At 44.9% G+C, this 22,670-nt stretch overlaps 1 protein-coding gene across 1 annotated transcript in view; it reads left to right on the forward strand.

Moving 5' to 3' along the window:
* LOC119436968 (nose resistant to fluoxetine protein 6-like) overlaps nucleotides 1-22,670 on the forward strand; it is a 77,470-nt gene that overhangs the window by 36,998 nt on the left and 17,802 nt on the right. Inside the window, exons 2-7 of the mRNA XM_049660040.1 lie at nucleotides 6,658-6,866; nucleotides 7,402-7,432; nucleotides 16,670-16,757; nucleotides 19,349-19,452; nucleotides 20,171-20,353; nucleotides 21,749-21,944. Of these exons, the coding sequence (XP_049515997.1) occupies nucleotides 6,658-6,866; nucleotides 7,402-7,432; nucleotides 16,670-16,757; nucleotides 19,349-19,452; nucleotides 20,171-20,353; nucleotides 21,749-21,944 (811 nt within the window). The remainder of the gene's footprint in view (nucleotides 1-6,657; nucleotides 6,867-7,401; nucleotides 7,433-16,669; nucleotides 16,758-19,348; nucleotides 19,453-20,170; nucleotides 20,354-21,748; nucleotides 21,945-22,670) is intronic.

Below are 22,670 nucleotides of genomic sequence, written 5' to 3' on the forward strand. Positions count from 1 at the left end.
CGTGAATGAATCGGCCGCTACTCATTGCTCTCCCCGATCGACGGCGAACGTCATGCCGCTAAAAATTGCTCCGAGACTCATTCGCTCCACGACAAAACGTTGCCGCACGCACGTTCTCGCGGCATGCGTTCTACCGGTTGCAGAATGCCGAGCGCCTATTTCCTGCCGGTGTGGACGCACCTTAAGTGTTCGATACATGCTGATGTCTCTGCTCATGACAAAATTTGCCTGCTCAGTTTCTTAATTCTTGCGTTATCTTTAACGGACCGCAATAATTTTGTAAGGAAAAAGGGGGTCATAAAGAGTCGCTCATTTTCTGCTGCTTTGCGTCGCTTGATATAATCGTCAACGCTGTTCGGTATGAATCCTTCAATCGTCAGACAACTCTGCGAAAGCTGGAATGTGGAGGCGTAAACGTGAAGACACCCGAGTGGATGCCCTGGCAACCTCTATTTCCATCGTCGGCGCACTCATGAATTTGTAAAATGGGCGACTACTTTTGGTTGCGCGATCAATTTTCTTTGCCTTCATATTGTCAAGACGGGGCAAACGTCATCTGAAACTATAGACCCAATGCTATAGACAAGATTTCTTAATTCATCTAGGCGTGTGAGGCCGTCGTCGTCACATTTGCCAACGAATTGTTAAAGCTCTCCACCGGAAGAGTCCGTGCGGTTGCGGAAGAGCCGATTTTCGAAGGCACTATGAACGGCCGACGAAGAACAACATTATCGAAATGGCAGTGCCCGCTGTGAGTATCCTGGTGCCGCATTAAATGAGTTAAAGGGGCTCTGAAACACTTTTCTAATTAATCACACAATGGACTCACTGTTAAAGTACATCGTCCCACGAATTTCATGCCGCAGAACTTTTTCGAATCCTTCAACTACAAGCGGAGTTATCGCACCGATACCTTGCTTTCTCTCTGTTTCGTCTGCGCTAGCGTGCTGAAAGCCACACAGCGAAGCTAAGACGGCAAAGCCCCGGCCAGAAGTTGTGTGTCGCGGTGGCTAAAGTACCCCATGGCGGCCGCGGTAGACTAAGCTACGCTGCACGCCGCCGCCATCTCGGAAGCCGAAGCGCAGCAGACGCAGCTACACGCTGTATGAAAATGAAATACTGTTTCTGTCTATTTAAGATCACAGACATACGTATATTTTATTTATTTACCTCAAAACTAGCAATCATGCATCACTGAAAATGTTCTCGCGATCACGAAATCAGCCAATAGCGTTGGTCGGCCAACTGCTTTCGATCAGCGTTCAATAACAACATTGCGGATGCGAGATCAAGCGTCTGTTCACTGCTTCTGACACGAGATTGTAAATTCCCTGCTGCATGCAGTGCAAAAATATTTGGCTGACATGTTCGCAGTAGCCTCGTTAACAGATATTCGACGTTTATTATTTTTTTTTACTGTGCTCAGAAAGTGTTTTAGGGCCTCTTTAAGAGCCGGAGGAATCGCTGAAATCAGCTGCTACCGATTCTGACCATGCCCAGAAATGCGGGACAAGAAGTGCGCGACACGCCTAGCGCCCTCTCTTGGTGGGCGTCCTCTCTCGGCGCAGCGTAACTGAATTGGCCACCACAGTTTTCAAAAATCGAATCACTTGAAAAAAAAAACGCAGTTATCGATCGGCATCTGATTGATATTTGAAAAAGACCGATTTGGGAACATCTGAAAGTTTGCGCACTGTGGTAGTAACGTTGTAGGTTTCCGAGGAGCTTGGTTATTTCTATGAGGTCGAACAGAAATAATTAAACTGCCGAAATAATTTAACTAATTTTTTTCGCAGTGTACGTGGAGTTCCCACGACGATTTTGCAACTTAACGATGATTTCACGTGTTCAATTATAATGTTCGGTATAATGCAAAAATTCACGTATTCTAGCTATCGTATACTTCGGTTGGACGGCGCTTGACAGTGTAGTGCGACCCTCATCGAGTGAAATTCCGTAATCCAGACGCTTCCCCCTCACTATGCGTTCTCCGGCCCAGTCAAGCCTACGCATAATAGGACGTAGTAAAGCAGACAACATTCGCATGCTGTTAACAACGCACCCGTGCGTTGCTGTGAAGCTTCGAGCTACAAAACAACGTGTGCTGCAACAATGTCTGCAACGTGCATGTGTGCGCAGCCCTGAGTGCCTAAATGTATTCAGAGCTATTGATTTTTTTTTTCAGATTAAGTTACCTGACATTTATAGACATAGTATAGACAACACAATGTTCAGAGCACACGACAGCTTTCAATAACTAATCCACGTATCCTTTTAAACTCTACGAATATAATGTATATCTGAGGTGTGGTCTATTTGCCGTCTTCTTACACCGCGAATCAGTTCAGCATTCCGTAAAAAAAATAAACAATAATAAGAATTTTAAAAAACGAGAAACTTCAGCTCATGGGTGTCTTTCTTCGTGCTCACGTTGAAATACTGCCGCCTATGTGGAGTGGAATTAAATAATTCGAACAAATTGTAGCTAGGAAAACTTGAACAATATATTGCGGATAATATATATTATAAGTGCCGTCCTTCGAATTTCACTCAACTGTAGCCATTCCTACAAGTACGCAGAGACGCAAAATTAGTTCACCGTATTTCAATGTTTGCCTTTATTTGCCAGATTAACTCCGGATGCCTTGTGAACGATTTCGCTTCAAAACTAAAGTGTGCCTGGCCGAAGGCAAGACGCGTTTATTCTGCGCGGAGCGAAAGCCGTCAAGGAAAAAAGCCTATCGAATATCATTCGCCGTACGCAGGCAGTCCAGCGGCTGCGGGAACGAAGAAACTTATTCCGTGACTCGGTCCGGCGACACTCAGAAAAGCAGCTGATTAGAACAACGGGACGAAGAAACCGGAAATGACGGCTTCGATTGGCACGCTGCCACAAATATGTCGTTTATTCGCGATCAGGATCCCTTTATCTGCGATGTCTGTTCCGGGAAGGAGAAAAATACCCCATAAAACTTCTTGGCACGTTTTATCACGGAAAAAGATCCAAATATTTCCGCACCGTCGGTCGCGAAGATTTTTCTTCTTTTTCTTCTTTTCTTTCTTTCTTTCTTTCTTTCTTTCTTTCTCGAATTAAAAGGGACGTGTCTCGCTATCTACTTAGAACTGGCTCTATTCTAGTGAACGTAGCGAAGAGCCCGAGGCGAGCAGTTATAATCTACAGGCAGAGACGGCGCTAATTCACAAGTGCACTGACGTCGTCGACTCCGAAATTTGTAACTACCACCTCCGCTATAGATGCCGCGATAAAAACCTTTATGGAGCCGGGGCAGGAAGCACTCCATACTCTACACAAAGTTGCTGTCACGAAATGTTATTGCGGTCACGAAATGTTATTTCAATGGCCGCCAAGGCTCTGGGCTTTGTTTAGAAATTAAGCCCGTAATAGACCGAAATTGCTCGTGACTATGGCGAACTGTACATTATTCCGCCTTTGGCCACTATGCAAGAACCATACGGCGGACGATGTCTTCGTTAAGATAATTACTGAAATGGTCATCTGACATGGCGACAATGTCTGCCCTCGATACTGTGGACCCTAGTCTGAACTTCATATACAGTACATATGTCAACTTACCGACAAGTCCGAAAAACCTATTCTCATCACTTCTAATGCGAAGTATTCGTTCCCTCATACGAGGCCTGCGCTTCGCGATGAGTATAGGTCAGCCTCGCCTCCTATCGGTCATCTTCAATACATAAATAAATAATAATAAAAAACTTACATGTCCCATGGATCGAACCAGCGTCCCCCATCACATAAACTGATGCTATACCCATTATGGTATTTATTGCATCATGCATTGCAAGAAACATACTCTACGCGAGAAACGTTCAAGTACTAGCCAACACATCTCGTATTCCTGTCCTAGAAAGGACCTATTAATCACGTCGAGCACACCATGCAGCACACGAAAACTACAAGTAGCTTTGAACTTAATGTTGGGCCGAAACGCTAAACTCCTTGTTTAGCGCCAGTCGCTCAGCCAGTCGCTGCACGACCATACAGGCAGACACGGCACCGATTTTGGTCTGCCGACTGTTGGCGACAGCGTTTTCCTCCCTTTAAACCATTGGCCACAGCGTTTTCCGTCCTGTAAACTGCTCGCGTCATCAGTCGGCAGACCAAAATCGTTTTTTAGTCAGCGTAGTGTGAATCAGGCTTAACTGAGCGCACTGAACAGCCATCTCTTGTGTCTTGGCGACATCAGCGCTTCTAACCTACAATCTTCCGCTTGGCCTTTTCGAAGAGCACGCATGCATTCCCGCGCTACTTTTCGTGCTTCTGCATTTTAAGGCTCGGTCAGTCGACGCGAAGGTCCCAGCTGCGGCTCTCCATCTTGCGGTTTGATGGCGGGCGTGTTCTTTTTCCACAGCGGCATGCCGCATTCATAGGAAAAGCCGGCATAAGGTTATATATATATACTCGTCTCCGGCCTCACACCCAGTGCCCTGCCGTGCCCAAGTGCTTTTCTTCCTGCTGCGCATCGTTCTGCGCAGTCCGAGAAATCGGCTTAGCCGCGGACGCACACCTTCAGTCCATTCCTAGCTCATAACTGTTGATTGTAGCACAGAGAGCGGACGTAGACTGTAATCGTTTTAGAGCGCTCGCTCGGCTTGAACACGATAAGGACTGTTCGATTTCCCGCCACCTCCGCTCACTTTTTGTGTTCTGCGAGAATCCGTTCGCAATTCCTGCGAATGGACGGACGTGTACAACCCATTCCCTTATAGCTTATGTAACTGCTGTCCTCAGTAAAAAGGGGTTAATCTGTTCGGTGCACTTGGACAGATGATGGAAGACCTAACAAGAAACGCACAGAAGAAGCAGTGCGCCTGTGTATATGTTTATACGCTCGTATACCTCTTACTCACTGTCATTGTTTCTCGCACTCTTTCATCCGCCCTGATATCCGACCAAATAGTCCGAGGTCCCACCGTGGTAACAACCTGCGGTCCATAGCTTGCGCATAAATTAAGCAATTAATTGAGTATTCTGTTTGACCAATTTGGCTTGCGGGAGAGTGTGGCTCGGAATAAGTTACAGTGGGATTTCCCGTGCCAAAGCCACAATATGCATGATTATGAAGGCACGCCGTAGTGTGGGACTTTGAATTAATTTTGACCACCTGGAGTTCTTTAACGTACACACAACTCTGAGCACACGAGCGTTTTTGCATTTCGCCCCCATCGAAATGCGGCCGCGACCGGCATCGCACCCGCTACCTCGAGCTCAACAGCTCAACGCCATAGCCACTAAGCTACCGCGGCGGGTTTCTAAATATGTGCGTCTCGCAATAGCCAGGAGGTAAACTGGTATTTGCGCATTTGGAAAAACGAAACGCAAAACATTGGACCAAGAAGACGACGAAACGGACTGGACTAGCGTCCTGACATTGGCGCGTATTGGGTTTTGACGCTTACTTTAATTGGCACGTATTGGCTTTGACATTGGCTTTCCCGCTTTGACATTGTCGTGTAAGTTCGAGAGATAGAGAAGTGAAAGAAAGGCAGGTAGGTCAACCAGACGCACCTCTGGTTTGCTACCCTGCACAGGAAAAAGTTGTTAGGGGATAAAAAGAGAAAGCACTAAAGGTGTTGCTTCGTCTGTGGGTGCACATCAAAACTAGTCACCCACTGAAGTCTGTCGACTTCACAAACTTTCTTTCTTTCTAAGAAAGAAAGAAAGTTTGTGAAGTCGACAGAGTTCAGTGAGTGACAAACCAGCAGTAATGCACGTGATTTCAATTCTCAGAAGGCCAATCACCCAATCGCTAGTTTATCAAGTGCGCACATATCCAACATAAAGCTCTTGTGCGTTTCACGACAGAAAAGTAATAAACACATGACACTTGGCGCCTTATATCCTTGTCATATAATATGTCCACACGAAGATGAGACGAACCTGCAGAAGCACTAATATTTGAATGCATCAGTATTGCAACGAATTCCTGACTGTAAACAAGTAAACAAGCGAATATGTTGCTAGCTTCTTTCCAGCGACGGCGTTTTCATTTGAAATCGCTATTCGCGACTATTTGTTTGTTTGTTTGTTTGTTTCTTTGTTTTTTACATTGCAATCCATCAGCGACACTGTTGAAATGATAAACAATTCAGAATTTTAGCTCGCTAGGAGCTTTCTTTCGTAAAGTGGCAACGTGGTCCTACACTCCTTATCGCAGTAATATGGCGCTGGCGTGGAAGCTACATGGCCTGCTCTGGAGCTCGAGACTGTGCTCGAGGCTGAACAGGCGATGCTTAGACGCGGAGTTCCAGAAGCGTGGCGGAGGGACAGGGGCCTTTCTGATTGGATGCCTTCAGCTATATAGTTTTCATTTCAGTACCGCAGTCTTGTGATACATAGCGTATGTAGTATCACTTTACCTTCGTACTTTATTCGGCTTTCAGTGTATACCGTCGTTTGTTTTTGTTTTCCTTCGCTCGTTATGCTCCCGTCTATACCGCTCTCCCTTGCAGCGATACGGGCCCCAAATAGAGGCCACTGAGGCCGAGGTTGGAGACTGTGGCATTGTACTGAGACCCCGCGCAGCGGGCTGCGCCATGTTGCGCCGCTTCATGTGTAGAATTATGTCTGTAGGCGCTGGACATTGAGCAATGTTGTTTCTTTTGTCGTTGCAGTGATCACCTCATCGGGACTGATCCCAGCGAACCTCTTCGAGGGCTCCCTGAGCAACCTGGGTAGCTACGAGCAGTGTCTGCGCACCAAGTCGGTGGGCAGCGAGGGCGAACTGGAGATTCAGGGACGATACTGCTCGCTCTTCTTCCGGCCGCCGCCACTCTACTACAACCGCACCACCGAACAGTTCAAGGCCATCGGGGAGATGCAGGTATGCGACCGTGGATACGTGGCGAGCATGCCGCATTCCCATACAGAGAACGCGAACGCTCTCGTTGTGCGAAGGGTGACACGACTCAGATAGGAATCTCCCGCACACTGTCGTAAAGAATGCAGTCAGTTCTTTTAAAAGCACGTTGGAGAAACGAGAAGAAAGGCGGAACAGGTAAATTGAAGCTTTTAAGACAATAACGCCGACCATAGAAGAAACATAACGCACGCAGCGCAGACGTTCGGTTTTCTCAAGAAAAAAAAAACAGAACCAAAAAAAAAAGACACAAACGATCAAACTAAGAGTTTCTTACAGTTGCACAACGTATCGCTGTTGCACTGACAGTGAAAACTCAAAGCGGAAAGTTTGACGTGCCGATTGCTTCCATTCAAGAAAAAGGAAAATAAGAACTGGGTAAGCATACCAGTTGTAAAACAAAACGATTGCAAGCAATTAAATAGGAAAATAATTCTTTATTCAGGTGTTACAAGAACACTACGCACTAGTTTTCATCCACTGTGTGCTTTACGTTCAGCATGAGTGCCGTACGAGGATCGAAGTGTTATGTGAGTGCGAGCATGTGTATGTTCACAGGCGCAGATGCGGTGTTCTTTCGATGCGTATTCATTGCTATAGAAGTCATTTCAGACTGCCGGGAGAGGCCTTGTAGGTATTGGAGTTATCGGGAAGTTAGTCAGAAGGGACTGGCCTGTAGCAGTCAAATAGCGGAAACGCCGTACCGCTAGTTTTGACGGTAGATATATCAGGAATCTTTACAGTTACCAAGGAGAACACGGCAACTCTAGAGGGACATAATAAGCACGTCATTCTTGGCGTAGTACCTTGGTTTCTAATATTAGAATGTATTTAACTGGCCCGGCATAAAACAAACCGGGGTCTGTTAGCTGTAATTGTGTTAACATGGGAAAGAGTCGCCAGCGAAATTGCCTAGCCATTTTTATATGTGTATTGAGTTGTGTACATTGTGTTGAGGTATATAAGGCACTATTCGACATTCCACATTTACGTAAGGAAATAAGCATTAGGTATGTGCAGGTTGCCTCTTAAGTAAACAAACAGCCCCGTGTGGTCACATCGAGCATATTAGAAACAGCACCCGTGTGAGCTGCTCCTCAGACACGTTGCATAGCTGCTTGTGTATGAGTGAGTAGAGTTTATCTTGAAAAAGTCGGGTACACAAAACCAGACTGTTTCGGGCCTTGTCACTGCCATGTGGACATTTCGGTTGAACAATCACGTTAGCCTACATGACAATCGACTTGCATAGATGGAACCTATTTGTCAGCGATGGCATTCTCGACTCCTGGATGCAGTCCTGCGCTCCGTTACGCCTCGCACGGCACCTATGCATAGCTACTAGCAACAATCCCAGGGCCGCACCATGACGGGCTAGATGCGGGTCTACATGTTTGTCAGCAGCAGTTCGTATTTCCTTTTTCCAGCGGTAAATGTATGAGTTGCAGTAGCACCAGTATCGATCTATTCCAGCAAATGTTCCTCGTGAAAAAACGTCAAGGGGAGGGGCGCGGTGGTTCGATTGTCATCTGCATAGGCGCAGTTGCCGCTATCTGGACCCGTATTGGTAAAATTTCTTTTCAGAGTGCTTCCTCGGTGGCCGGTATTCGGGCCCTCGCCACTAATGACAGCGATCAGCGTGATAACGAGATGATCGTCGCGGCGATGACGATTCGCCGGCGGTACTTCTCGCTCATTGCATAGCGAAAGCCGCCTTGGTGCTTTGAGGTAGCGTGCGAGATACACCCTCCCCCTCCCCTCCTCAGAAAAAAAATTTAAAAAAAATTCGTGGAGCTATTTGTAATCGTGTTGCTATGTTCTCCCGCTAGGTGGGTGTAGGTGGACATTTCAGAAATCAGTAGCCAAGCCGACGCTACCATAGAATGTCTTACGAGTTTGGTGTTGAAGTTGACCCCCCTGCAGTCCCGCTACTCTTGCGAAATCGTAACGTTTGTCACTATAACAGACAATGAATTTCCTTGGCATTTTTATTTCTCTTGTACGTTTTGCGGTTGCTGCGAGACACTTCAGCACCTGATATTGGATTGTCCCGCTTTCAGTGCGCAGCTAATGTCACTAGTGAGGGACTATCATCCCCTTGGCCTGCGGTGCACCACACTAGATGAATGTTTGCACCCCAGTGGATGTGCGTCTCGACGCGATTAGGCTCATCGCGCTCTCCTACAAGTAACTAACTTAGGGGCACGTTTGTAACCCAGCAATTATTTCTTCTATTTTACATTCTTTAGTAGCGTGATCTGCAGTGACGGGCCCTACTGTATGTTGTACTTTTTTCTTTGAGATTTGTCATCTCGCTCTTTCTTTCCTCCCCTCCTTCCTATCTTTCCTTTCTATGTTTGTCTCGTCCTCTCTGAAGAGCAGGCAGGCGTTGTTCCCCTTCCGGTGGCAGTTGCCAGCCGCCAGCCTTGCTCCTCGCTTTCCATTTCCTGTGTATATGTTTACAAATCAATAATAACAAATAATAGTTCCTCCGTGGAAGAATGGACACAGAAACACTTGCAATGCTTCAAACGACGTTTGTCGAGGAAGCACTCAGCCGTACACGAGTTCTTTAGTGGTTTGAGCGCTACCAGGAGAAGAAATGAGCGGTAAGAACGATCTTCATTTCGGCACACCTATGAGAGTGTCGAAAAGGTCCGACAAAAAAAAAAACGAGAGTCGTTGCTACACCATCACCAAGATTTCAGAAGGTGCTGGTGTGAGGTGGAGCTCTTGCGAGTGTATTTTAAATGGGGACTTGGGCATAAGACACGTTGACGCGAAGTTTGTTTCCAGCCTGCTCTTAGATGTTAAAAACAAAGCAAAAAAGTACTTGTTTGATTTTGTACCTGGATCTGAAAAATCACATCGAAAAAAAAAAACCCACAAACCTTCTGTCAAACATCCTCACAGGTGATGAAAGCTGGTGCTCTAGATATGACCCCAAAACCAAGCAAGTTTTGTTCTAATTGAAGACAACGCCTTCTTCGCCAAGATCGACAGAAAGAAAATGCAACAGGTCCAACGAGTTGTAATCTACAGAGTGTTTCAGCGAACACTTTCAAAAATTTTTAAATGTTGCCTGTGGCAAATAACACAATTCTAGTTCATGAGCTGGTCTACACGAAGAGGTGGACATTACTTGCACAAAAAATTGAAATGCATAATCGACGAATGAACAAAAATTCACTACTTAAGTTTTTAATTACTTATCTCATGGCCCATATTAAAATTTACAAAATCTAGCCGTGGAGTTCGCAAAGCATATCCACTTGGAACGGATTCTCAGGATGACACCAGTTTGGAGATATTAATTCCCGAACTTTGCGGAGCAATGCATTGGCGTTCCAGTTACTTTTGCGCGTTAGTGCATAAAACGACGTTTTGTTAAGAAATCTGGCAACGCTGGTTGCGTTCAAAGGTACATTGCATTCTTCGCCAACATGAATGAACCGTTCGGTTTCATTTTTCACTTACATTAAATAAACACAAACACGTGTTTCAGCGCTTTTTATGCATTTACGGAAAGCTTCATTGTACATAGATTCCGGCAGGGCACATTGGATCTGCTGCATCTTTTAAAGAAGAAAATGTAATTATGAGATTTGCCACTATGCAAGATAGGATCACAACTTCGCAAGGGCCAATCAATAGTATTAAGCTTGGAGAATTCCAGAGTTGTTTCGGACAGTGGGACAAAAGGTTGGACAAATGTATTGACTCCGATAGAAATTGTTTTTAAGGGAACACGATACTTTTTTCCTCAATCCGAAATGAAAAAAAAAAACTGCTTTTCAACACAGTCCTCTTCTTTTTTTTTTCTCCCCCCCTTTGTACGAAGGTTTATTCACCAGTTGCCTGCCCCAAGCTCACGCACTATGTGACGTCTTTAATTGAAAGGGCGTTCCACACTCATGGCCATGGCCGTTACCACTGGATAACACTCACAGGAACAGGTCAAGAACACATACACAATTACCCCAGAAAGCTGACGCGAGGATGGCCACCATGGTAGACTAACACGTAAAGCATGGCATGCGTAACGCGGATGATGTAAGTTCGGTTCCTACCTGTGATAATTAATCTTTTCGTCCACTTTCATTTCACTTTTCCATATTATTTCTATATTTCAATTAAACAAAACAGTTAAATTTTCCTATTCTTTACCCGCTTCATTGTCTACTTACTTCACATGGACGGCACTTGCATAACAAAAGCTTTATGAACACGGGCTTTTAAGCATGGTTAAGAGTAAACTGCAACGCTGGCAAGATTGTACAGCTGTCGTTCAATTAGACTATAGCTAAAGTGCGTCAGAGGGATGGTACACTCCGGAAAATGTCGGGATCTTTCTAGGCAAGCTGTGTGTATAGTTGTTCATTAGAGGATGTGCAGGGAGTATTACGGCTTCGCTTCCAAGGTCCATGCATCTGCCGCCATAGGACAGTGGCCGAGTTCATAGACAGCGCTCGTTGTTGCTGTGCAGAAAGAGTTCTGAGCCTAACTTGAATTATTATATACGGGTATGAAATGCGATGGAAGTACGCGAAACAGCGTTGTTAGTTAAGAGGCAACGGCAACAGAAACAAAGCGTCAAATGTTACGCTATCTTGGTTATAAGACTCAAAGGCACAGCTTTTTATGTACCACGTTTGTTGAATAACTTTAATAACACTGCTTAATTTTCTTATGAATGCGAACATTCTGCATTTGGGGCGTTTCAATGTGCGCCTCCTTTGATCTTGCATATCTACTGATATGTTGTACATCTACTGATACGTTTTACTTGGCTCTCAGTTGAATTGGAAACCAGCGATGTCGTATACGACTTATTCTTTCTTACTTTCTTTTTGTAGTAGTTGTTGTTACTATGCGCAGAATTGCCGATATTTTGAGTAATGAATTAAGGTACCCATAAGCAAGTTTTTCACCTTAGACGATACCGCAAATTCGTAATCGATAATCACAACATAAGTAAGCATTCGGAGTTGAAATGCTCCAACTTCGAAAAGACATTGCACTGAAAGTAAAAATGCTCTGCTTTGGAAAGCATATCTGCTCTGAACGTAAATATACAACGTTTAGTACTTGTTCAACGCCGTGGTATTGCGCTCGTAGAAGACTACAAGCTCATATTATTGAATATGTTCAGGACGTTTAAGGAAGGAAAGGAAGTGAACAGGACATAAGGAACGTAGAACAGAATTATCAGTGTTTCTTCTGTCCTCCTCGACTGACAAAATTAGAATGTCTTTTTTTCTTCTCACAAGAAAGTACCAGTAGTAATGCCTATACCACAGTGCACAGCTGCCAGCGGTGTAGCCAATCCCGTCGGCTGTGGTCGGAAGAGCGCGGTTGTGGAATGATGGCGTGTTCTCTAGAAACTAAATGTTATCCTAAATAATAGAGAGTTTTAGCTTGTTCAGTATTTCGGCAAATGCAGGCAGACTGGGCGTTTTACCGGAGAGGTGGAGGCGTAAACGTGAGTGGCCTACACGGTGCAGCAACCTTTTGGCGCATACCTCAACCATACAAACACAGCTAATATTGCAGTGACCAAGTGTATTCTACCTCGCTTCTGGCGTGAATTTTCGGCAGCAACACGATTACGCCGCTGCCTAAAATTTACACCAGCAGCGAAGTAGAAGACACTTGGTTACTGAATATATTAGCTTGGTGTTTGTGATTGAGCTCTGCGCCGCCAGGTCACTGCACCGTGCAGGTCGTTCGCGTTTGCTCTTCAAGCATTTTTCACTCGTATCGGCACATTGCGAGCAAATTATGCTTCCATTTTTCCCCTGGGGGCTAATGCCCGTTCGCGCAGTAAATGTGTCGCTAATGGTAGACGCAGACGCACTGCGTGCTTTTCGTTTTCCAACTTCGCCCAGTTCTTTAATGCCAGCAATTGCCCGCGGGAAATCGTGTCCAGGAAGAAAACAAGGGCGTAGCGACGGTTGACCAAGGTCTCTGCGGATTGCGTCCCGACGACGCTGCCCCGAAACGACGCTCCGAACACGTCGCGCAACCTGATCAACTGCGTGGCTCCTATTAACAAGGCCTTCAGTGGTTTGACACGGACGTGAAACCCTAAACAAAAGCTATTGCGTTGTTCCGCAGCGAGAGAGATGATAAGGAAACCTCGCTGTACTGGGCCGCATGCCTGTAGCGGTGACCTCCGGAACTGAGAACAGAGGAGGCAAATGTGGAACGACAAATTATATAATCTTCTCTTTCACTGTTTTCTTTTTAGCCAGCCTCGGACGGTGCAGGCGGCGAGCCAATACTACTGCTTTTTTTTTTGTAACTACATAAAGATCAAACGCACCTCATATGCATCATATGACTTTTCAGCACTTTGTAACTTAGTGTATAATGTACCGCGCAGCCTATTCATTACATTTTCTTTATATTTGCGCTCCTGCATACATATCTGGCCATATCGGGACCTCGTTTACTCCTATTAGCTCTCTCCGTGCTTGATTTTTCTGATCTTGTGACCATTTTTTTTTTCATAATATTTTTCCCCGTTACTGCTGCGTGAAAAGTAGTTGCCGTTACCATTTTAAGGCGAATAAATCTCTTTTTCTTACTACCCCCATTTCATTAAAGAAAGAAGACAAACCCATATACGTCACTGCAGATGGGTAGCCGGCACTTCTAAGTCTTAAGGTTTAAACATCCCCTTTCATACATTAATCAACCCTCGTCTGGCATGAGCAACCTTAAGCCATATTTAGGAGAAAAAATATAATTGTCTCTGTCCTTAAACAAAGGAATTCTTTATGTAGGACAAGTACAACCGAGGGAGAGAGAAATGAATAGCTAGCGTTAATGTAGAGATTTATACTTCATGGAACGGGATACACCAAAGCCTCTAAGGCTGCTTGATAAATTATCCCACAATATCAGCGACAGTTACTCAGCAGCTATGGTTTCGCGCTCTGGAGCACTAGCTCGCGTTATCGATTCCCCACCTTTTTGTCCGAATTGCGATGTGGGCCTAATGTGACAACTGATGTACATTGAGATTAGCGATCATATTGTTAAACCCTAATTTCTGAAAAATAATTTGGAGCCGCATACAACGACTCCCCTAGCGCTTACCTACATGTTTATGCCCTTATTGTCGATTAATCGATCCATGAATCAATCGACCAATCAATCAGACACTACACAATACAGAAGCTAATTCATAGATGATAAAATATAAATATCTGTACTAAAGTATGTGTAAGTACTGTACTTCTAGACAGCTTTTCAAAACGGCCACTAACAAGGCGACATTGTAGGCTGCCAGCAAGTCAGGAAATCAAGGTTAAACTTCAGATAAACGAAAACCCCAATGCTCATATGTGCGACGAGCACAATTCTCGTCATCTTAGGGATCTCCCTGTGCAAAACTGCTCTTGCTTTTAGTTATGTCGGAGGTATGCTTTTCGGATAGTGCGCGCTGTGCCTTAACATAAGAAGCATATGTAAATGTCAATATAAAACTGCATGCCTTATCTTCGTCTACGTAGAGCAGTCAGTTCATGTGTATTTATCCTTCTACTTGTTGATAATAAGCTGCATTTTGTAAACCGCTATTTTAAACCGCTGAAAAAGGGAGCGCCCCTATCAACTACAACCGAGGCATTACACTCTTGCTGTGGACTTTTGTTTTTTAGCGGCATTTTAGGTGTCTGTTTTCTAATTATTCCTTGAATTGCAGGGACGGCGAAGTGTGTTAAACTGGGAGAAAGGAGAACGTGGCTACGTCAGCTCTGACGTGCCGAGTCGGCCTCTGTATTCCCTCCGGCTGCAGCGCCCATGACGTCACGCATCTGGCGAATCTAAGTGAGCATTATTTCGTTTACCATCAATTTTAAGAAATTCCAACTCTGCGCCGCTGTAGCGTGTACAAGCAAGCCAGCAAGCAAGCGAAAAAGGAAAAAAAGAAGAAAAAAATTACTCCATCTCCCGCTAAAGGGAACCATGTGTGGATGCGAAATAGCGGGGCGATGGTTAACTTTAGCGGGAGATGGTTTCGCGGCAGCAGCCCGAGCGCTCATCGCGGCGCTGCACAGGAGAAAGAATGAGGCGCGCGCGCTCCGTCATTTTCATACCGCGGAACTACCATGGCGCCCCCAGCGGAGTATGCAGCTGTCGCACCACCTGTCGAGCGCGCCGCTCCGGATTCCTAGAGGAGAGAAAGGGGGGAGCGTAGGAGAGGAGAGAGAGAGGGGACGCGCATGCGCTGTGGGGGTGTGGCACGCGGTCGCCGCTCCGTAGAGTATTCCTAGAGGAGAGAAAGAGGGGAGCGTAGGAGAGGAGAGAGAGGGGAGGAAACGCGCATGCGCTGTAGGGGTGTGGGACGCGGGACAACAGAGCCGCCGGCAAGAAATGCTTCGCATTTAAAAAAGAACGGCACTCTTATCGCTCTTATTTTACTCTGTCCATCCATGATTCATCAGTCCTTCTTTCGTGTGACGGATGCATAACCGGTAGTAAAAGTACGCATGGTAACACTGAGGAAATTGATTTTCTTCAGTATGATAATCACGTGCCTAAATATATATCTTCACTACTTACATATTTCATGCACGCTGCACGAGATATGTAAGGAAGCGGTTAGATGCGAAAGAACGCATAAGGTTTGTTCGAGTACAACAAGTTCCCTTTCGTCGTCACAACTTCAGTAAAATAAAGCTGAGAAGACATTCAGAAAAAGAAAAAAGATTCAGCGAGGAAAGTGAGAAAACGGCGTTTTTTCCTTCTTTTTTTTCTGTAACAAAGCCCTGAACCAAATTTTTGCACTGGGCCGGTATCTTGTAGCGATGTCTTTATGATGCTAATGCCTTTTCGTGCTTTTCACGCTTGGTCAGTGGTCAGAGAGCGACGGTCCGCTCACGTTATCAACGGGATCAGCCAGCCGTGAGCGGTGTATGATAAGACTATCATAGAATAAAGCATAACGCATTGGCTGGTAAGGTTAAACCTTATTGTCCCGACGTGGGAGCCGCCTGCGTCATCCTAAGGGTTGATCTTCAGGACCTGAATAAAGTTTATCATACCATACCATTGCTACAAAATACCGGCCCTGGTATGCATTTTTCGATATTAGTGTGTTTTTTAGCCTTTTAAATATAAGTTTTTCATTGATGGAGCTTCAGTTTTCATGAATTGTGCGATTCTGCAAGGAAAAATAACACTAGTCTATTTACTTTTATTTTCGAATCAACTGCGTGGCGTTATTTAATACTGCGGTAAAGTTGTAATGACCTGCACCGATCAAATAGTAAAGCTTCGTGCTGTTATTCGTCGTTCTTTTCAAGATTAGCATAATTCTCCCCAATCGGGCCACATTCCTCTAGAAACGGGCAGAAGTGTCTCCCGTTCGGCGGTGAAAGCGTAATACGGTAACTCTATAACTCCACAGAACATTATAATTTCCTCGGATACTCTCGGCTTCGATTTTGTGTGCTTGATGCCTGTGCCAAACACGATGTTTCTATCTTTGACAGTAAAATGAGTTCTATAATACCCTACGTGATATCAAGTAAAATTTATACTTTAATTTCGAAAGCAACGTTTTGAAATGCGAACAGAGAAGCGACCAGCCAAAAGGCAAAAAGACTGGACGAGCAGGGGTTGTCAGTCCTGCGCTTGTACATACCTCCTGTTTTTCTGTAGTCGTTTCTTTGCCAACTGTGTACTAACTGACCCTGAAAGAAAGGCTGCTCAATTTGTAATGTATTCCATCATTACCTTTTTTCCCCGCATCGCAGTCGTGCAAGAATACGGTGCCCGGGCTATCGTCAAGAACTGCAGAGTCGAGGAGCCATTTACAATGTCAGACCTCCAGATCGGAATTCTGTAAGTTGTTGGTTCAAACGCATGTTGCGTATACGGTGGCATATCAAGAGGAAAGAAAGATAGACTCACTAAAGGCTACTATAAGAGTTCGTGTATTAAAAGTGGAGATTCATGGCCGGGATAAAGTAGCGGTTCTATTACAATGTTATTCCTTTTCCCACATAGTCAGTGGTCCGGGTGGCGCTCCGCCCGCGTTATCAACAGGATAAGCTGGTCGTGAACGGTGTATGATAAGAAAAGGATAGAACAGAGCGATAGGAATCCTTATAATATATTTGCACAGCCGCGATGGTTTTTCTATGATACTCTTTCTGGCATCGAGCTCTACATGCACATTCCATGCATGCTTGGCACCGCATTTTTATGAAAGATTCCTTTACTCCCGCCCTACTTATTTCTTATCATCTGTTCACACAAGTGGCCGATGCTATTAATAGCGTTGGTTTCGCTTCGATCCAGCCAATGACGAAGGTTGAAAAGAATGTCGAAACGATGATAATCCTTACAAAGAACTACCTTAGGACTGTGCAAGGACAATCCTCTTCAGCGCGAGCAACGCTCGTAATTCATACCTAGGCATGCTCAACTAAGCCACGATTTTTATTATGTTGTTTCTCACCGTTTGGCTTGTGGACGTTATGTATTCTCCCATGCAAGGAAGCTGGGCAGTGGCACCCTTTAGCCTTCAGCAACACGACAGAAGAGACAGATTGTGAAAGATTGAAAAAGACACGAGAGGAAAAAAAATCGCGTTCTCTTTAACTGTATGTCAGCGTTATTTTAGCATGAAAATTTGATAATGGCACTGCAACATCAGGGCTTGTGCTTACACAACTTAACTTACGCATCTGCTGCCCGTGATTGACTATCGCTGTGTCCATGGTCTCGTCTCGTTGTCTAACTAATGGAACGGTGGTCAGTGAGGAAGCGCTCTTACTTAAAATAAGTTTTGTGGATACGCCCCCCCCCCCCTTTTCTTTTGTGCGTGTGCGCGCACGCAATATGTAACAGCAGTAGTTATTGTATACTTTCATCCGATCATTCACATTGCATTTGCTTCGAGCGCTCATTACGTAGCAAGACTAAGTAAACGAGAACAGACGAAGCTTTTACATATGGTTTCTTTTTTCTTTTTTTTCTTTTCTCTTTTCTTTTCTTTTTGAAGCTAGGCGAATATGTAGGCCGTGAAGACGGGGATTAAGAAAACATTTTCCGTTGAACGTATGACACTGACATCTTTGCCAATAAGTGCTAAAGCATTTGCATACTAATTAGGGCGAACACCAGCACGCGTATTAATAAACGCTGACAGCTCTCTTTACTTGACATTGTTCTTGTTACTGTTCACTCCTGGCACTGACGCGACGTGTTATCCCTCGAAGGGTTGGCACTCTGTAATTATATGTCCAAACGTGACCGCTTATTCAAGCAAAATTCCTCATTTACTGTTTAACAGCCTTCTCACACTGTCTAGGCTGTTACGACATTGACGCTATCTAGCCTTGAAGCGTCCTTTGATGTCGACGTCCACAGATATAAAGATCTAACTTCTCTGCCGATGACAGTAAGAATAAAAAATATCAAAGAAAACAAGAGCCGAACTATTCCGCGTGTTGACTGACGTAGAGAATGTAAAGCTAAAACTACCACTAACAGTGCATTTCCTCCGTTCCGACAATGCATGCCATAGCATCCGCACCTTTTGTGCCATGTATGTCGGCTGTGATTTTGTGTGCGTGTTTGCATGTTTTCTTGGCCTGAAAAATAATCTTCTATGCAAAATAACGAACCTCTAAATAAAGGCATTTTGTTTTGTTTGAGTGTTTCTGCTAATTAAAGTAAAGCGGATTCGACATAGCTACACTAAACAAACCAACAAGCAAAGAAAGAACTACTAAGCAGACCATTTATACGCGTCAGCCTTCAGAACAGTGCTGCTGTCCATTGGAACTTTTTTAAGGCTATACATACTTCTCATGCAATGCCATTTTTAAAATTGAAGTATTTCTTCAATGCATTACAAAATGAACTTTAATAAAATTAACATTTCCAAGATCTTTTCTTGCTATCAAATTGTGAAGTTGAAAACAAGGAATATCTTGATTTAGAATGCACGTGTCCAATTACCATGCAACAATTTCGGTTTACAATTCATGCTTCTCGCAAACCTTCCTGCGAAACCTGACTTGTACGCCGAAAAAGCTTATAAAAAATTAAGAAGAAGAACCGGGATTTTTTTCCCCTGAAGTATACGCAGACGTGTAAGGCAACTGCCAACCGAAGGAATGCCAGATAATTGCCATGAATTCGTAGGCTACACAAGATACTGTGAGGATCGTATAACGATATTCTTTTTCTAGTTCCTCCTTTCTGCGTTAGCACTAACTAGCAAGCGTACCTAGCGAAAGCTGTGTGTAATCATTTAATTTTATATCCAAGACGGAAACACTACAAGATCGTTCTGATAATCCTAAGTCCTACTAATAGGAAAGAGGGAAAGCAAATACTTTATGATTTATCCAGAATGCTTTGTTTTGTCGTGTAGTGTATGCGAACGAGGAGGCTTTCTATAGTACGGTCCTCCCCCGTAGGTGTGCTCTGGGTGGCTCCGTGGGGCTCGTGCTCCTCGCAACCCTGGTGGAAATCTGTCTCTTTTGCTGCTCAAACCACAAAGTATCGGACCCGAAATATGACGGTAAGCATCACGGATAGCATCTCGGCGTGTGAACTACTTTTCATGTCACTGTATATTGACTCGGTATGCACCGTTAAACGAGTTAAACGACGCAGTGCTTGCTCAAAGCAAAAATGTGTGGCCATGTTCGCCATTAAACCGCACGGTTATCGAGGTATGGTCCTGATCATATGACGCGAGCAAGTGTCATCTTAAGAATTTTAAGAGGCGTGCATAGGAAATGGTCATTACTCCTTCTTTAGTAAGTTTTTATCGGCTTTGATGACATTTTATCGAAAGTAACCGAATGTTTCTGCCCACGCACGGATCATTTCAGTGGGATTTTTCTCCCCTTGCTATAAGACTTCCAACCTTTACAGCGTCGTCACGAGCAGAAATTGTTCCTTTATCTTGTAATGCACTGAGTGCTACTGACAACCACAGAAGGACACACCAGACAAGAGCAGCGGAGTGACTTCTGTTCCGTCGCTCCGTAGTTCACCGACGAGTTCTATTCCTCGCTGTGATCGGTTTCTTTGCATCTGTGCCTTTGCGATTCCCGTGGCCGACATTATAAATAGCAGCTCTGCGCTAAGCGCCCCGAGCCGCGAGTGCCTCGCTGTCTAACACTCTGGTCCTCAGTTTGAGACGAGTAACTGAGTGAACACACATGCCTTACTGCGACCGAGCCCGCGTTTCTCCCTTGATTTTTCTCACGCCTCCTTCAAATGACGTCCAGTGGTTCCGGTGAAGGTGGTCAAGTGCTTCTCTCTGGTGCACAACACGAGGCGCCTCATCAGCACCCACTTCGACACCAACTGCCCCCGCAAGCCGGTGCGCTTCGTCTACGGCGTCAAGGTCTTCATGATGCTCTGGATAATTCTCGGGCACAGCTACTATACCTCCAACTTCCAGACACTCCGTGAGTACATGCTACACACAGATCTTTCCGATAAGAGTTCCTTGGCAGTCGTTATAAATGCACCTTGGGCTGTTTTGAGAAACTCGCCGTGGCGGCTAAGTACCTATGCTGTTGCGCTGCCAAACACGAGATTGCGAGATCAAATCCTGGCCGCGGCGACCGCATTCCGATGCAAAAACAATGCATCGAAATGCAAGAACGTCCGTGCAACGTGCATTGGTTGCACGTTAAAGAACCCCGGCCGGGTTGTCAAAATTAATCCGGAGCCCCTCACTACGGCGTGTCTAATAATCAGATCGTTGTTTTGCCACGTAAAACCCCATAAGAGGGTTGAAATATTTGTTTGCAAAACTTGTGATGTATCGCTCTTTCCACAAGTGACAAATTCTTACAGTTGTGTTGAGATGAAGCTGTTATATACGTTCGCTATTGGGCATGCATATGGCAGTATCGACTTAGCCGGTAAAACAAAAATAATTAAGGAACGGTAACCTAAGTATCGCCCAGTCGTCATCACTACTTGTAATTGCGTTGTGTCGGCAGTGTTATCATGTCATTTGGGATGAATTACCATGAGCATCGACGAGTAAACCGATGAAAGTGAAGTTTGGCAATTATTAGACTGATCTGCGTAAAACTAACAAGACTGGTTACCTTTAGCGGCCCTACATCGCCGTGAATTTTGGAAGCATGCGGTAGGTGCACATGCATTATCCACCACTAGCGGTCTTCGATCAGTAATAAGCACTTCTTACCTATCAGAACTTTTTCAACAACAATATTCTAACGCGCCACATAGCACTGCAATGTTTCTCAATGAAAACCTTTATTTCCTTAGCTGCAATTACGTGACGTGATCTGTAAAGGAAAGGCTGACACATTTTTCTTTACCCATCTATTATAGAAGCACAAGTAACTAATAAGTTACTCGCGTACTATTCAGTGTGTTAATGCGTGCTACGCGCATCACTCAGCAGTTTCTGGCCCGTATGAAGAAGACTTCTCTTGCGTAAAAGCATTGTCCCATTAATCGGCGCGCACTGGCGCCGTCCATTCATGATATCGATGAGCGTTGTAATGACACGATTGCCGCGGCGATGGCTAATCGCGGATGACACTTACGTACAAGAGGAATCATGTGAATATTGACCTGTGTGTTTCCGCTCGCTATGAAGCCTTTGTTGCAATGCCATCTGTATAGTAATGTCATGGATCTTCCCAGTATGTCAGCAGAGCAAAGTGGAGAAGGCTTTCACGTGAGGACTACTGAAATTATTTGCTCACTGAGTAGCGCGCGCCGAAAGTCGAACAGTAGTTGTATGGTTCGTGAGCCAGAGCTACGGTGACCAGTTCGCCACTCTTGAGCTAGTCTATCGTTTTCTCTACCGCAACCAGACTCCGGCTACCGGATCATGGACCTGTACAGCATGGTGCACGCGCAGCTGCTGGGCAGCGCCTTCTACGCTGTTTCCACCTTCTTCTTCATGAGCGGCTTCGTGTTGGCCTACTTTATGCGGCAGAGCAAGGACGAGACCATCATGCGGCCCTTCCTCGCGCTCTACGTGTTCGCCGTGGTGCGACGGTATCTAAAGTAAGCACACCTCTTCTCTCTTATACCACTCTCTCTCTCTTCATTTTAGTATATTCTAAACAAAGCATTAAAACTTGGTATACGTAACAGGTTCTCTCATCTGCTTGTCCCTTGCACGAGGCGTTCTTATTTAAGTCAGCCCCGTATAATTTGGAGCCAACGCGAATAACTTCCAGACAACCATGGAGAGTTCAAGCGCATTGAATTGTAAATGCCACCTATTCAAGAAATAGGTCTTCTTTTCAGCCTCGCGCAGTGAAAAGACATATTCCAAGGAGTAAGAATAGGCTTGAATGTGAAGCACAAATGAACTTGTTTACAGGCTTGTTTAGCGTACGGGTCACACGTTCTTTCCCTGTTCTTTTTTTTTCATTTTTGTCGCTACATTTTTGGTGGGCAAAAGGAAACTCTCCCTCCAGACTCAACTCAGCCCTGAAGTAGCTTCGACAAGCAGCGTAACAAAACCGCTCAATATTTTTTGTCCAGGGTACCTGCGTCCTGGATATGTTGCCACGTATACATACCAGTAACAGAGGTACTCGAGACAGTTTGCGCTACATTGCAACTGAAAAAAAGGCCTTCATCAGACCGTGTCGCAGGTGAAGTCATACTAAAAATTGATAGCATTAAGTGCCTATTCCCCACTGGTGAAGAAATTGTTTGTTTCAAAATGACTTTATTATGTTCATGCCTATTAATAAATACCGCCCAGGAGTTTTCATTCTC

Source organism: Dermacentor silvarum, chromosome 1 (genome assembly GCF_013339745.2).
Source record: "Dermacentor silvarum isolate Dsil-2018 chromosome 1, BIME_Dsil_1.4, whole genome shotgun sequence".
Taxonomy (NCBI): domain Eukaryota; kingdom Metazoa; phylum Arthropoda; class Arachnida; order Ixodida; family Ixodidae; genus Dermacentor; species Dermacentor silvarum.